Source organism: Bactrocera neohumeralis, chromosome 4 (assembly GCF_024586455.1).
Source record: "Bactrocera neohumeralis isolate Rockhampton chromosome 4, APGP_CSIRO_Bneo_wtdbg2-racon-allhic-juicebox.fasta_v2, whole genome shotgun sequence".
Taxonomy (NCBI): Eukaryota; Metazoa; Arthropoda; class Insecta; order Diptera; family Tephritidae; genus Bactrocera; species Bactrocera neohumeralis.
The window spans coordinates 89,711,520-89,727,322 of record NC_065921.1 but is presented as its reverse complement, the minus strand read 5'-3'; the positions used below and the strand labels follow the sequence as shown (position 1 = coordinate 89,727,322).

The 15,803-nt window shown below is 34.7% G+C and overlaps 5 protein-coding genes across 8 annotated transcripts in view; 3 read left to right on the top strand and 2 right to left on the bottom strand.

The window, feature by feature from the left end:
* Positions 1-439: 439 nt before the first annotated feature.
* LOC126754811 (ankyrin repeat domain-containing protein 13C) lies at positions 440-4,366 on the bottom strand. Its single transcript, XM_050466963.1, has 2 exons — positions 4,030-4,366; positions 440-3,957 (listed from the first exon to the last, which is right to left on the bottom strand). Exons 1-2 carry the CDS (start codon positions 4,214-4,216, stop codon positions 2,543-2,545), a joined length of 1,602 nt encoding a protein of 533 aa, XP_050322920.1. The 5' UTR covers positions 4,217-4,366; the 3' UTR covers positions 440-2,542.
* Positions 4,367-4,506: 140 nt separating this feature from the next.
* Positions 4,507-6,446, top strand: LOC126754814 (uncharacterized). The gene is made up of 6 exons (XM_050466973.1): positions 4,507-4,691; positions 4,800-4,947; positions 5,011-5,761; positions 5,815-5,877; positions 5,930-6,125; positions 6,184-6,446. Exons 1-6 carry the CDS (start codon positions 4,602-4,604, stop codon positions 6,349-6,351), a joined length of 1,416 nt encoding a protein of 471 aa, XP_050322930.1. The 5' UTR covers positions 4,507-4,601; the 3' UTR covers positions 6,352-6,446.
* Positions 6,447-6,730: 284 nt separating this feature from the next.
* On the top strand, positions 6,731-7,549 carry LOC126754823 (succinate dehydrogenase assembly factor 2-A, mitochondrial). Its single transcript, XM_050466985.1, has 3 exons — positions 6,731-6,848; positions 6,927-7,120; positions 7,175-7,549. The coding sequence occupies exons 1-3, from the start codon at positions 6,831-6,833 to the stop codon at positions 7,443-7,445; spliced, it is 483 nt and encodes a 160-aa protein (XP_050322942.1). The 5' UTR covers positions 6,731-6,830; the 3' UTR covers positions 7,446-7,549.
* LOC126754806 (DNA mismatch repair protein Mlh1) lies at positions 7,447-10,200 on the bottom strand. Of its 3 annotated transcripts, none has more exons than XM_050466955.1 (6): positions 10,178-10,200; positions 9,762-9,918; positions 9,424-9,687; positions 8,929-9,356; positions 8,221-8,857; positions 7,447-8,110 (listed from the first exon to the last, which is right to left on the bottom strand). In XM_050466955.1, exons 2-6 carry the CDS (start codon positions 9,869-9,871, stop codon positions 7,552-7,554), a joined length of 1,998 nt encoding a protein of 665 aa, XP_050322912.1. In that variant the 5' UTR covers positions 9,872-9,918; positions 10,178-10,200; the 3' UTR covers positions 7,447-7,551. The 3 variants fall into 3 exon arrangements, with proteins under 3 accessions (XP_050322912.1, XP_050322910.1, XP_050322911.1); XM_050466953.1 differs by lacking the exon at positions 10,178-10,200 and adding an exon at positions 9,975-10,151; XM_050466954.1 differs by lacking the exon at positions 10,178-10,200 and adding an exon at positions 9,993-10,151.
* A 139-nt stretch (positions 10,201-10,339) lies between these two features.
* Positions 10,340-15,803, top strand: part of LOC126754801 (low-density lipoprotein receptor-related protein 1) — an 84,210-nt gene continuing 78,746 nt past the window's right edge. The window contains exon 1 of one of the 2 annotated variants that reach the window (XM_050466930.1): positions 10,340-11,733. In XM_050466930.1, coding sequence (XP_050322887.1) covers positions 11,592-11,733 — 142 coding nt within the window. In that variant the 5' untranslated portion in view covers positions 10,340-11,591. The remainder of the gene's footprint in view (positions 11,734-15,803) is intronic. The other variant, XM_050466929.1, reaches the window with a different exon arrangement.

Genomic DNA, 15,803 nt, shown 5'->3' with positions numbered 1-15,803 from the left:
TAAATAAATATTAATATTTTATATATAGAATGTCTTAAGCCGTCTCAACATCATTATACAGGATTAAATCTCTGATTCGCCCAAAATCGAAAAACCTATAACAAGCCCCTCATCAGCGCAATGAATACCGTTCACTTTAATTAAATTAACGTACCGTTCCCACGACAGTCGGGCCTGAGTAACCGGAACGGAGGCGGATTTCTACAGAATTTTAAATTTATGTTTCGACATGCGAAGTAAACGTTGCAGCATTAATTATTAAAGGATCCTTGTTACTTTTTCGCAAGATTTACTGCACTTCATTAGTGTGTTTCTACAAAATAATTGTCATTCAAATTATTATTTCTAGTAGATTGGCTTAATCGTTGCTGAAATGAGATATTAGGCCAAGATAAAATAACATCCTTTACAAACCCGTTTTATAATAATTTCAATAAACTGATTTTTTTTGATGCTACTGTATTTGTCACATATCTTATACATGTGCATAATCAAATATTTCATATTGCCCTTAAAAGTAAATGTTAAACGAATGTTTGAGACATACTTTATGAATATAGGTGCATAAAAAATTAATGTGCTAAATAGTTTTCAAATAAGTCAGGAGAAATGTCTTATAAATATTGATATTGTGGAGGAATCGTAAATATTACTAAACGAAGCAGTGGTTGAAGTTCTTTCAGTCATTCTACATTTATTATGCTGCCTTTACAGAAATTTATTATTTATGTTATGTATTCATGGCAATGATTTAAAATGTTATTTTCTTCATGATTGTGCTTGTATAGAAAGTAAATACATGTGGGATGCACCCTCATCCTGAACTTTATTTTAAGTATAAAACGTTCAATATTTTTGTTATAAAGTTATTAAACTATAGACCGTTATTTTGGATCTGTTTCTTTTTGCTGTTAATCTTAGTTTATCAAATAGTGAATTGGACATGATACAAATAATTTTTGTAGCATATGCAAATAGTTATATACGTATGTACATATACATATATATAATATATGGCAGCCATTCCGGTTATTCCAAAGAATTTTTGAGGCTTTTTGCTAATAATAAAAATTAACTCAGTTAAATATTGTAATAATTAATAAAAATACGTTAGCGTAGTTTACCTCTGGTTTGAATTTTTTCTGGGTTTTTGTTGAAGCTTTTGAACAAAAACTTTATTGTTCTGATTATTTTGTATTTATAATTAATTAGTAATATTTCTTCATTTATTTTTAAAAAACGTTATGCAAGTTGCACATACAATGTGTAAAAATATATTTAACTAATTTTTGTTTTTGATAATATAGCACTTACAAATTCTTTACATTTCTCATTTATTTTGTGTCCGGATTATTATAATATTTATTTCGTATGTAAACGTAGATAGTTACTGTTAACATAAATTCCTAAAAATTCTCTAACAGAAAATACTTTGTTGAAATGAACTAATACAAAGAATACGTGAACATTTACACAATAGAAACATCTACTTAATATATCTTGATAATTCTACAAATTATATCAAATATGAATACTTATTTAACAGGTGGGAAGGTAGGTCAACGATCAAGCAGTGTATTGATATTTTCCAAATAGTTTACACGCATATAAATTCATACGTATATATGTACATGTCTCCAAGGAACTAACTGAATGCAGGTATTTTATATTTTATCATTAAAGTTTGATAACAATAATATATATAAGTTTAAGCTTTAAACTAAAAAAAACATATAAGTATGTACATAATTAAATTTGTTTACACACAAAATCTTAGAAAATGTTCATTAATATTTCAACAGACTGTTATACACAAGCATTTACTATAACTTACACACTATAAAAAAGGATTTGCACAATGGGATTACAATTGTTTAACACGTTGAAAATGGCTAGTAATATACCATCATTATACAATCATATAAATACATGTCAGCTTACTTTGAAATATTTGTAATAAAATTAGTGGCGAGTTATTCGCGTGAAAATATTCTGATTTCAAATCACACTTAAATTCGACAAAATTAAATTGACGCAATAATTACAATGTCAGTTATGTATATTGTTTGAGCCTATGACATACATAATTATTCAGTAAGTTTAGGTTAGTAGTCAAAAAATAAGATAAAAATGTTTAAATTAAGTTTTGAAATAACATGTATGTTCATACATTCATATACATATAATACATAAGTATGTACATTATTGAATATATACTTAGTTATATCGTGCATACTATACTTCTTATCGCAGAAGTATGTAATATACACTACAATCAAATAATGTAAATGCATTGAATGGTAATTGTATTTAATACATTTTTTGGAGCTATTATATTGAAATAATAGGAGACGAATAAACATCATATTTTCGTGATGTTATTAATGATGGATCAATGCGATGATTACAGCTTTTTATTTGTCTCCTATGTACACTAGTCTATTTCATTAAAAGTGGTATGCGTCTTAGTTCTGATGTCGCTGGTAGCATTGCGGTTTAAATCGACGCTTTCCGTCGTTGGATGCTGCTGACCTGTTGCCGGTCATAAATCTGGGAAACGACGGGCATCTTCCACATAATGCGACGGTACATCGAATAGTGTTGCCGGTATGTTGTCACGAAATTCAAACTTTTGGAAAGTTATTTTCGCTGTCACTGTGTGCAAAACTGGTATCTCTACTTTGACGGGGAACCCACTTGGTAATTTGAGCGTTATAAACTCACGCAATTTATTAATGTGTTTGAAAGGAGCAATTACTTCCAATACATTTAATAGCATTTCGACGCTAAGGGGAAAATCTTTACTCATAGCTACTGTGGCCCGTATAGACTTGTTTGATTGCTTATGTACTGGTGGTCGTCCCAAATGGGGACATTTACCAATTGGTGTGTTAATATACTCCTCCCATGTAATGGTTGGTGGGGGCGGTGGTTGCAATGAACTTCTTCGAGGCATTTCTGATGCAGAGCCATTTATTGAATCCCTATTTAATCCACCCTCCCCGTTTGCACTTGTTAAGCTAGCACGACGACCACCACGTGTTATTGTATCAACAATAGCTTTATTTTTTTGGAGATCCTCATGTGAGAGATGCTCTCGCCTTTTACGTTGTTTTAAAATAAGACCCTGTATCGAATATAAATCGCATTGGTATTGTCCGCTGACTAATTCTTTTCGATCCTCGCGGAAAATCCAACCGCTTTGCGCTCGAGCAAACTGTATGCTTTTCGTTGACATTTGAGCAGCTAAAATATCCGTAGACATTAGTACATCTACTTCGTCTTCAATATCTGTATCTTCATATCGAACGTGCTGATAACATTCATATTCGTTATCTAAAACTGTTAATGATTCATGAGGTGGTCGATCACCACGAAAAATAAAAGAAATGTCCCCCCTCTCCCAACGCATATCATTGAAATCTACTAATGTTGTGTCAAGGCGTAGGGTGGCTCCCGACTTGTGAATTCGACAGATATCGGACGGCAACATACGGGATACAAGTGGAACCCATGAAGCAAAATCCCATTTGAGTTCCATATAAAAGTCTTTCATTTGTTCAAGAGCACGAACTAATTTAGCGCGACGAGTTTCCATATGCTGACGGGATTGCTGTTTAAGTTTACACAGCACAGCGGAGATAGTTTGTCTATCACCGTAGCTAATTGCTTCAGCTAGTGGCGACCATCCTTCATTGTTTTTTACTTTTACGGGAGCGTCATGAGATAACAGCAAATTGATACACTCTTTCCTTCCTAACATTACTGCTAGATGTAAGGGTGTGTTTCCATGTTTATCTTTACAACCGATTTCTTCTTGCGTTCGCCAGCTATTTCGGGGCCGTTGAAGAAGTCTTGCCAAACTTTTAAAATCACCTTGAAAAACACTTTTGTGTAATGGGTACTCTTCATTCTCGCTTAATATATTTGATGAGCAAGCACCCATAACTTCCCTCTCTATAATTGGAGATGCAATAGGAGTTGAAGTTAACGACAATACTGGTGACAAGTACGGGGGAGATTCATTACCAGCAATTAGTGTCGACTCAATATGCCCCCCTCCACGATCTATACTGCTTTTAGAAGCATCAGAGTTGGTCTTACAATTAGATTCAGGACACACATCTAACCCGCCTTTACCACTGCCACCTGCCCATTGTTCGGTGTGTTTGTTTTCAAGACTTTCGACCTTTTCCTTGGACATTGTTTTTGACATGTAAATGCTCACCACTTAAAGTTTATTTTGGTTTTATAAATTTTTCTAAACACTTAAAACAAATAGTATTTTTAATCTTTCCTCCTATATTATTGAATTTTCACAACAGTCTCTGCTTTTTCTACTACTTCGTATTTGAAGTATTCAGGGTTGATTTGACTTTCTTTGGCTATGCATTGAATTTCATACCAGAGAATGTACAGAGAGTGTGCATTAAATTCTCTGCAGAAATTTCGTCAATCAGCTGTTTTACATTAGTAATAGATTTTGTAAATTGTAATAATCGTAACCAAAATATTTTGTTTCTTCCTCTGTTAGCGCGTCATGTAAATTTGTGGTATTCTTGAATTAAGGCATAATCTATATTATTTGTCTTTTGAAAAATATGCCCCAATCACTCACAATTAACTACCGGCCTCCAATGACCGATTCTGAAGATTCAGATAGCTATGATGGTTATTATTTCGGTGATATGGCAAGTAAAAGTGTAAAAATGAGGATACTTTCAATGCACTCATTCGTTTCAAGGACATTAGATAAATATTAGCACAGTTCTAATAGGGATTCTTATTCGTATTTGCAGCCATCAAAAAAAGCTCGTTCGCCGACTATATGGCAACAGGAACAAAACAGTCGTGAGGAAATAATACTCTCAATCATACAAGGAGATTCTGAAAAATTTAGGCAGCAAATAAGTGACCACAAGATATCGGTCAACGAACCAATAAATGGTAACACCTCTCTTTTATAAATATAAAAATGGTAAATTTTGTTAAGAATTCATACATTTTTAGGAGAGTTTACTCTTCTCATGACTGCTTGCCGAGAAGGGCAATTGTCTATCGTGCGGCTACTACTCGAGGATCTCAATGCGGACGTCAATAAACAGGTGGATTCATTTACACCACTAATGCTAGCATGCCAATGTACAAGTAAAGATTCGCATACAATTGATCAGATAGTACAACTATTGCTAAAACATGGAGCTGTGATAAATCTTTCCGACAAATATGGAACTACTCCTTTCATGCATGCCTGTAAAAACGGGTATATCGCCGTTGTGAGACGAATGCTAAAAGATGTGTCCTTCGATGCTGTTGACAATCAGGGATGTACGCCGATATTTCATGCAATAGAGAATAATCGTACAGATGTGGTAAAACTCTTGATGGAAGTTGGTGTAAATGCAACTATAGCTAATAGAAAAGGTTATACGCCAGTACAAGTAGCACAATTTCATGGATTTTACGATTTACTTGAATTTTTACCGAAAGAAAAAGTGACATATGTTGTCCCACCTCAATTTCTTGGCTACAACACATTGCGTGATTACATACCAAGAATTTTTTTGAAATCTGATTGTCCCGAATACTTCCAAGAAATCAATGCAATCCTATTATCTTTAAATATGGATCGATTTTTGGAACATTTTGCCAAGGAACAAATTACACTTTTGGATTTCCTATCAATGAATGACGATCTATTGAAAGATGTTGGAATTAAATATCCTATTTTTCGAATGAAAATAATGAAAGGACTACTTGAGTAAGCTTGCTGTAATATTATAATGTATACGCTTTAATTTTTCTTTTATATAGTTTTCACCTACATCATTGGTCAAAAAAATCAATCGCTCGCGTCAGTAGATCATCAAAAGAAAAGTAGGTTCTTTATAGAATCATGTATATGTTTATATTTTTAATGTCTTTATAGTTTTTACGAAATTTTAATGATTACGGCCAATCATTTACAACATTTGGTAATATTGACAGCAACGCTTCGCTTTATAAAAGAAAATATTCAGTCCAAAGAATTAGGATATGTGTCACAGGAACAATTACAGTCATTGCAACAAAATGTTAATACATATCGGGTAACAATAAAGGAACTCCTCAGAACTACGGAATATGTAAGAAATTTCTATAACATAATAATTAGGTGAATTCACCGTTATCATTTAATTTCAGTTATCTTCATTTAGTCCTTCAAAAAATCCTTTGTATATAGATTATGATGAGTATCTGGCTGAAACCAAACGCTTGAAACTGAAAAGTTTTTTCAAATATACTACAATTTTTGTTGGAGTATCCGTATTTATTTGTCTCAAAATACGAACGATTTTCTTCAGCTCATAAAAAAAAAAATATTAAAAAAGTTTAGTACTATATGCGAAATTTTTTGTCCCTTGAATTGATTTAAAATTTAATATACATAATTGCATTTAATGAAATTTATATGAGTTTATATTAAAATTGTGTAAAAAAAAAAAAAAAAAATTTGAACCATTATAATTTAATTATATTTTTCAAACATGAATTTTAGATATCTTTAAAACAGGCAGACTTGTAGCAGAGAAAGTATGTGGTATTATTTTAGTTATCCTTTGCTTACGGCATCTATTTAAGGACAGTGTGAATTCAATAATGGAAAGAGCGTAAATATATCACCCTGTTACAAAGTGTACCAATATCAGCACGTTCCACTATTGGGATCCGCATTAGCATCAAGGTAGAATTCTACGTCAAAACACTTAAATAAATATCTGATTTTCAATACACCGACAGTATCGAAATATCCTTATTTTTTAATAAATAAAAACAAATCAGTATTTAAAATGTTGCGACAATTATTGGTAAGCTCAAATAAATAGATGTTGCATAACTTTTTTTAGACAATGTAAATATGTACGTGAGTGTACAAATTTTATTAGAGTCAGGGTTCTCGCCGGACGATTTTAAGAATGCAGACATTTTCTTCAAAAGCTACAATTGGGGATGACAAAAATAAGCTAAAGGTATTAAATAACGCTGATGTTCCAATAATTGATTATGAGGATCCGGATTATTTACCGCTTCCCGAGTATCCTTTACGACCAGATGAGCCGCTAGAAGTGCGGAAACAGCGGTAAGTCCTATTTATATAATCTTATTTCGAAATAACTCAAATATAATTCCACAGCCTTATTTATCAATCTCGAAAGCGTGGTATGCTTGAAAATGATTTGATACTTAGTACATTTGTTGCACGTTACTTAAAAGATATGGATGCTAAATTAACAGCACAATATGACCAATTAATCAATGGCGTAACCAATGATTGGGACATATATTACTGGGCCACAAATGTTAAGCCAACACCCCCAGAACATGATAATGATGTTATGCGACTACTTAAAGAACATGTTGCGAATTCGAAACGCGAACAACGCCTGTGTCAGCCGGATTTGTAAATATTATTGTTTTGAAATTAGTTTTATTCCCTGTTGCTTATGCACTTATAGTTGTTGATAAATATTTCTAAACAAATAAAATAAATCATTACTACATCAAGCTACACTAACATCGTTCAAATACTTTATATAGTTGTGACAAATTGGTCAATTCGTACAATTGTTGCTTCAAATGATTCGGTGGGAGCAAGTACCGTTTAAATGATGGATATAAGACATGCTCTACAAGCCAATTGTGCCGTTGTGGCAGTGATTCTATTTCCAGTACACTCGTTAATGCATAAAATTGAGCGGTTTCTCGACAAAAAGTTTCAAAACATTCTACTTCTGATTCCCAATCCACTTCTGTAGCCAGGCGCAATATATACATCGGCAAATGTGTGCTGCTGGGATAATGTTGAGGTAAAATGGCGGGTAATGCCTCTAATTGACCTTCCTCATTAATTCTTAAGGAGAAATATTCACGCATTATGGGAGCTTTTTCGATAAGTATTTTACATGCACTTTCAGCGAGTTCCATTTTATCGCCATCCTCAGGCGACCATCCAGCTTCTTCGCACTCCAATGCTATTCGGACAAGCTCTTTAATATTTAGAGGTGTCTCCAATTGAATATGGGGAAGATTTTGAAACTCAAATATCAAGCGCTGATAAAAGAGTTCCTCACTGGAATAATATAGTAGCAAGTAAAAGATTATAGTAAATAAAATGGTATATATAAAAATATATAATACTAAGAATGTGAGTTCATATTGAATGTTTATGAATGTACATACCAAAATTTGGACGTGTTGCACAAATATAGTTTAGTGTCATATTGAAATAAAGCATATGTTTGGTTCACTATTCCAACAAACACAAGGTCCTTCAATATTTTTCGTAGCATGACATTAAGTCTGCGTTCTACATTTTCCTGCATTTGTTTTATACTTGTAAGCAGCAATTCGGACTTTCGCGCTGTGTTTATTTTAAAGCTCTCATCTTCAATATGAGTGAAAGAAGTTGAATGTGAATTGTTGACTTCTTGATTAGGAATGGGTTTTTGTGAAAGAAACTTGTCCAATTTTTGTTCTTTAGAATCGGTTCGAACACGATCTTTATCCATACGTTCCTTATCAAAATTTTTTAGAGACGCTTCATTTTCATTATCCTTCATGTCTGGATTGGATATACCCGGTAATCGCAATTGTTTATAAAAAGTCCGTGATGTATTGCTACCTAAAAGCTTCAGTTCTATGCGACGCTTAATTTTATCTATAATTTCATCCTCGTATAGGAAATGAACTTCATGTTTTGTTGGATGAACGTTAACATCTAAATGTGTTGGTGTTATTTCGAGGCTTACATATGTAAAAGAATGCATTCCTTTCGGAAGGTAAGTACTGTACACACTATCTATGGCCGCTTTTAAAGCTAAGTCATGTAAATACAAATAACAAGTTTAAGATGTAATATAACCCCATGTGACAGATTCTCTTACTCACCACTTGAATCTACCAGTCGATGATTAATGAATAGTAACATTATTCCCCGTTTTTCTGAATAGTCTACATTCGTTACCAACGCTGTGAATTTGAATTTATGAACATCATCCTCCAATTCAACGGGCAATAAAGAACGACCAATTTGTGTTCCATATATATCAGTGATATTGCATTCGCGTGTACGACGACCAGTAGTACGCAATATTGGGGGTTCGCCATACTTTTTGAGTGTAAAAGCAACACTTGAATTGTGTACAGCATATTTGGAGATAACATCACAAATTTTTTGCATTTCCTCAGCTGGCGATTTCAAACACTGCCTCCTTTGTGGCATATTATAAAAGAGATCTTCTACCGTAATAATAGTTCCTTGATTTCCGGCACTAGCTTTTGGGGTGCCTTTCATCATTCCATCTTCATAAGAAGCTCTGTAATAGTTTTTCATTATTTTTATACATATTATTCAATCGAATGAGAAAGTAAATTGGTATATACTTGTAGCCGCACGATTCATTTGCTGTTTTAGTTTGTATACTTAAATGAGCTACATGGCTTATACTAGCCAGAGCTTCACCACGAAACCCAAAAGTTCCTATGTTGCTCAGATCTTCAAATTTTGTTAATTTAGATGTTGTAAAGCGTTCGCAAACTATCGGAAGATCCTCCCGCCGTATACCGGTACCATTGTCTTGTATCTGTAATAGTTTCAGGCCGCCAGTTTTGACGGTCACTTGAATATGTGTCGCTTTTGCGTCCAAGCTGTTAATTTTGAAAGGAAACATCATTTTAAAATTGAATGGAAGGTATTATGGTATCTGGATTAATCTGCCAACCTATTTTCGATGAGTTCTTTAAGCGCATTTGCAGGCTTTTGTATGATTTCTCCTGCAGCGATTCGGTTAACGACAACTTTATCCAACTTTTTTATTACCCCAGGCTCCATTAGGACAACAAAATATTTACTCCTCTATTTCTTCCTGAATCAATCATCTAGAAATATTTGTAAACAACTAACTTGAGCGCTTCCCAGTATTTCATATACGTACATATACATATTTACATACAAATCGTTTAATATAAGTTTAATACAATGATATGCAAAGCGAAAAAAATTGTTTTGATATCATGGTGTGAGTTATAAGCTTATATGTATTCTGGAAAATGTTAGAAGTGAAACAGAAAAGGATAATTTTTGTAATATAATGCGGGACTTGTTTGAAATAGTTTTTGAACCACGTTAAAAACACACCAATTTCCATTACGGGATTTCTGAATCGTTTCAATCATACTTAAGTTGCTTGACAATTTTTCGCCAGCTGTCAGTGTTGTTTATGTTCTATGGTTTTGTTTCTATTGGCTTTGCTTTTCTGCCATATTCGTTACTCGCTTGGTAGGTTTTGCTCAGTCTCTCTTTGAAATTGTACGGATAGGTAACTTGACGTAAATGTTGTATGGATACGTGCGTGGATACGGATGTTTATAAAGTGTTGTCGCTTTTGCAATGAATTAAATCCTTTATGTATTTGTAATATGTGGAGTTTAGTGACTACAAATTGATAGATTTTTTAATAATATTAAAATGTCGACGTCAATAATTCAAATATCATTCTATCCTGTAATGAATTTTTAAATATCTCGGTGCTTAAAATTAGTGATTTAATACAGAGAGTTGCAATTCTAAAAGGAATTGTATATGCATACGAATGTGTGTAAGCAGTAAGTAAAAACGTAAAGTGGATAAAGCAAAGTAAAAAGGTAGCAGGCTTGTGTGTGATGTGAAAAAGGATAAAGTCTTTGAAAAAAGTGAATAAAAGTAAAATGTCATATACAAAATATTTGGATATTAAGGAGAATTCCATACACGTTTTATTTTAAGAGCCTGGGTAGGTAAATATACCAATTGCTTGATAATGTTAAAAGAAGATTTTCTGCTATGTGCAAGTGGCGACCGGTTTCAATAAACAACTCGTTACTATTGGTGCTGCGGGCGTCACAATAATTCTAAAAAATAAAACTAGTTTAATATGAGAAGGGAGAGATAACTTTTTTAACAAATCTACAAAATAATTGAAATGAATTAAAAAGAATATATGTAATTCTGATTGGACATAAGAGTTAGTGACTAACAGGTATACAATTTATTTATGAATACCGCGCATGCATGATTCGCACATAAACAGAAGACATATGTATGTATGTACTTACCATATAATACATAAGATGCATAACCAGCAATAACATATTTATGGCAATTGCAAAAAGTTCGTGCTGATGCGGTTATTTATCTACGTATGTACATATGTGTAAATGTGTGCGTTTAAGTCCTTATCAATATCTATGTACCTTCAGCCTTCCTCTACCGTAACGTCTTCAGTTCGAAAAAATCATCTACATATCAATGTGCCAATTGTTAACCGTGAAGACATTTACATAAATATTAGACTATTCTAAAGTGCAATATATAGATGTATACATAAATGTATATTTGTATATAAATACTTGAAAATTGAAGTAAATAAAATAAATTAGTGATAATCGCAACGGCAATAAATTAATGTCAGTGTGTTTGTTTAAAAAGAAAGCGCTTTGAGCGCAAAAAGTTGTATAAAACATTAAAAAAAGAATATTGAGAACCTAAAAATTAAACAACTATACGAACCAATATGATTTTGTTTGGATTGATTTGCCTAAGTGTGCTTGCTGTGGATGCTAGGGATTTAGCAACGAGTAGCGAGACAGCTTATGGCAGTAAAACTGCAACAACATCTGGACCAGAAATCTCCACCAGAACTCTTAATGAAACACGTAAGTTAATGAACTTCATCTTCCACATTATTTAATATTAAAAAATGTATTCCTAAAAAATATTGAAAAAAATAATACTAATGACATAAAAAATTTGAAGGATTCCTTAATTAAATTATTAGGATTTCGAATGGTTTATAGTTTTGGGTGGCGTTCTGATAAAAGCTTAAGCCATTCAATGAATTTAAATTTAAATATGTGTGTTGGGCTATCTTCATTGTTATTTTTCTTTATACAAGATTATGTATAGATACATACATATATGTACATATGTACATACATATATACTCGTATATACATACATATGTATGCATATACATAAAGTCTCTATACTGAAACAGAACGGAAATTAATTAAATACATTGAGCATATGAGGTCTAGAAAATGTGTGTGATGATTTGGACGATTTTATTTGAGAGTCTTCACATGTCAGAAACTTTACATGTGGGAAATATCGTTTCCATCTCTCAAATATTTAAATTAAACTGGTGTTATATGGCAAGTAGGCACATTAAATTACCTTCTCAGTTTTTAGCGCTCATATAGAATTGTTGACGTACATATGCTCTACCCGACTTATGAGTCGGATATTCTCGGCCGCTGTTGATATTAGAAACTAAGGGTTAGGCATTACGAACCTGCAGAAGTCAACGTTTCGAATTTGGTAGGCGCGTTGGATGCACTCTAAGTGATTTTCGGCAATTACATGTCATTAATTTGCGGACACGCCAGAGCAATAACATGAGCACAGCACTTTGGGTAGCTATGGACACAACGATTTGTAGCTGGAGCCACATTGAAACTGTGAACGTTGTTACAAAAAATACTTGTTAGCATTTTTGCGAATGTGTTAATGTTGTGGCAACGTTAAACTTACAAGACGTGGTACATACCGCTTTCATATGGGTTCTGTGTGTACTGCGTTTCACTGTTCCGAAAAATAATTGGCTCCTTGGCGAAAAAGGAACATGTGCGCAATTGCAGGTCAATATCTCAAAAATTCTCTCAGACCAGTTCGCGTACAGGCCGACGAAGTCGCGCACTCGTTTTGTTCTTGGTGTTTCAAGTAAAAGAATTGTGGGTCATATGGACGCAGGTCTCATTTCAGTAGAGAATAAGTGAATATACATATGTAGGTCGAATTCTGGTAGGTAAAAGAGTTCCGTTGTCAGAATACTTTACATTATAATTATTATTTTGACAGCGCTTAAGCAATAAAAACAAGCGAAAACCTATAATATATAAATTTGTGTTTTCTGCAAATGATCCATGCATTCGCTTAAATGATGAAGCCAGAATTGTTACTCTATAATTATACTGATATATAAAAATACATAATACTCACAATTTACTAAGAGGTATTATTCTGGTTTTTTTTGGACTAGTTTATCTTCAGTCCGAAATTCTAGTGGAATTAAATTATTAGCAGCAAATTATGTAATATGATATATTTGTATCATACGCATTTGAGTTATTTAGCAGCGCTTAGCTGTAGTCAATGCTGCAATACTTTCTCTGCGGTTTTGGTGTCCGATTTATCTCACACCTAACTGATTGTGGCCGTTGTGGCTGACAGATATCTGCGAATTTATATACATATGTACATGCGGCACCAGCAACGAATAGTAAATTTTCCAATTACTAAGCAGAAACAAGTATTTACACGGCAACTATTATTTTTTAGCGTTAGCAGTGTCGGCCGACTGATGCACCGGAGCTAAAATCTGCTTGATAACCTTTTATATTGCTTACGAGATTAGTAGCTAAGCGTTGAATCAGACTGGTGAAAGATGCACGCAGTAAATTCATGTGTGTGTTAGAATATACGGATGTGATACTGAATACCTAATTGAAAGTCGAAAGAAAATCAGAATTCGCTGTTTTTGTGTACTATCTGTTGTCAGACATGGTTTGATACACATTTGCTCGACCGTGTGTCGCTGACGTAGCCAGGTTATCGAATGCCAACAAGCGATTATGCTCGATCGGTGCCGATGTTGTTTGCTACGTCTATATTTACATACCATACAAGGTTACTGATACGTTTGCTAACGGCAGTTCTGGGGATCTTCATTTATATATGTACATATATCTGTTGAGATCACCATGTGAACATATAACGGCTGCTGACAGCTGCGACACAACTTTGAAATTTGAGAAAATTTGTATGCAATTCATGCCTGAAGCTGGGATCTTCACTTCTCTCATCAGCTTAAGTTTAACTTACCACACATACGCCCATTTCAGATGAGCCGAGCTGCTTGGTAGGTTTTTCCAAGCCGCTCTGCTCACTGGCTCACTGGAATCAATATGTTCGCATAGCACTCAATAGCGAGTTGTGTTGCTATTACTCTCGCTCGTTATTATTAAAAATTAAAGGACCAAATTGACTATGCTTGTAACAAACGTCTTAACATATCTTACTGCACATTATGTTGTAGTGAATTATATTAAAAGTAGAACATTGCAATTTACGTGATTGTTTGGCTATTTGATTCGGTTCTGCCTAAAAATATGATTAACTCTTTGGTCACCGAAGCACTAACCAGACACGGTGCCTGCTTTAATTATATACAGTTAACTGGTAGCTATCTTTCCGTAAAGTCACCTTGCGACTTCAAAATCAAATCACATCACATTACGGCGCGAAAGTAACCAAAGCACTGACCAGGCAACGAGCCTGCCTTTCTTTTATAGAGTCAGCTTACAGCCAGCTTCCTGCGTGATTGCATTATGACTGTTAAATCACATCACATTACAGCTCGAAAGTAACCAAAGCACTGACCAGGCAACGAGCCTGCTTTTCTTTTATAGAGTCAGCTTACAGCCAGCTTCCCGCGTGATTGCATTATGACTGTTAAATCACATCACATTACGGCGCGAAAGTAACCAAAGCACTGATCAGGCACCGTGCCTGCTTTTCTTTTATAGAGTCAGCTTACAGCCAGCTTCCTGCGTGATTGCATTATGACTGTTAAATCACATCACATTACAGCTCGAAAGTAACCAAAGCACTGACCAGGCAACGAGCCTGCTTTTCTTTTATAGAGTCAGCTTACAGCCAGCTTCCTGCGTGATTGCATTATGACTGTTAAATCACATCACATTACGGCGCGAAAGTAACCAAAGCACTGATCAGGCAGCGTGCCTGCTTTTCTTTTATAGAGTCAGCTTACAGCCAGCTTCCCGCGTGATTGCATTATGACTGTTAAATCACATCACATTACGGCGCGAAAGTAACCAAAGCACTGATCAGGCAGCGTGCCTGCTTTTCTTTTATAGAGTCAGCTTACAGCCAGCTTCCCGCGTGATTGCATTATGACTGTTAAATCACATCACATTACGGCGCGAAAGTAACCAAAGCACTGACCAGGCACCGTGCCTGCTTTTCTTTTATAGAGCCAGCTTACAGACAGCTTACAGCCAGCTTCCCGCGTGATTGCATTATGACTGTTAAATCACATCACATTACGGCGCGAAAGTAACCAAAGCACTGACCAGGCACCGTGCCTGCTTTTCTTTTATAGAGTCAGCTTACAGCCAGCTTCCCGCGTGATTGCATTATGACTGTTAAATCACATCACATTACGGCGCGAAAGTAACCAAAGCACTGATCAGGCAGCGTGCCTGCTTTTCTTTTATAGAGCCAGCTTACAGCCAGCTTCCCGCGTGATTGCATTATGACTGTTAAATCACATCACATTACGGCGCGAAAGTAACCAAAGCACTGACCAGGCACCCTGCCTGCTTTTCTTTTATAGAGCCAGCTTACAGACAGCTTACAGCCAGCTTCCCGCGTGATTGCATTATGACTGTTAAATCACATCACATTACGGCGCGAAAGTAACCAAAGCACTGACCAGGCACCGTGCCTGCTTTTCTTTTATAGAGCCAGCTTACAGACAGCTTACAGCCAGCTTCCCGCGTGATTGCATTATGACTGTTAAATCACATCACATTACGGCGCGAAAGTAACCAAAGCACTGACCAGGCACCGTGCCTGCTTTTCTTTTATAGAGTCAGCTTACAGCCAGCTTCCCGCGTGATTGCATTATGACTGTTAAATCACA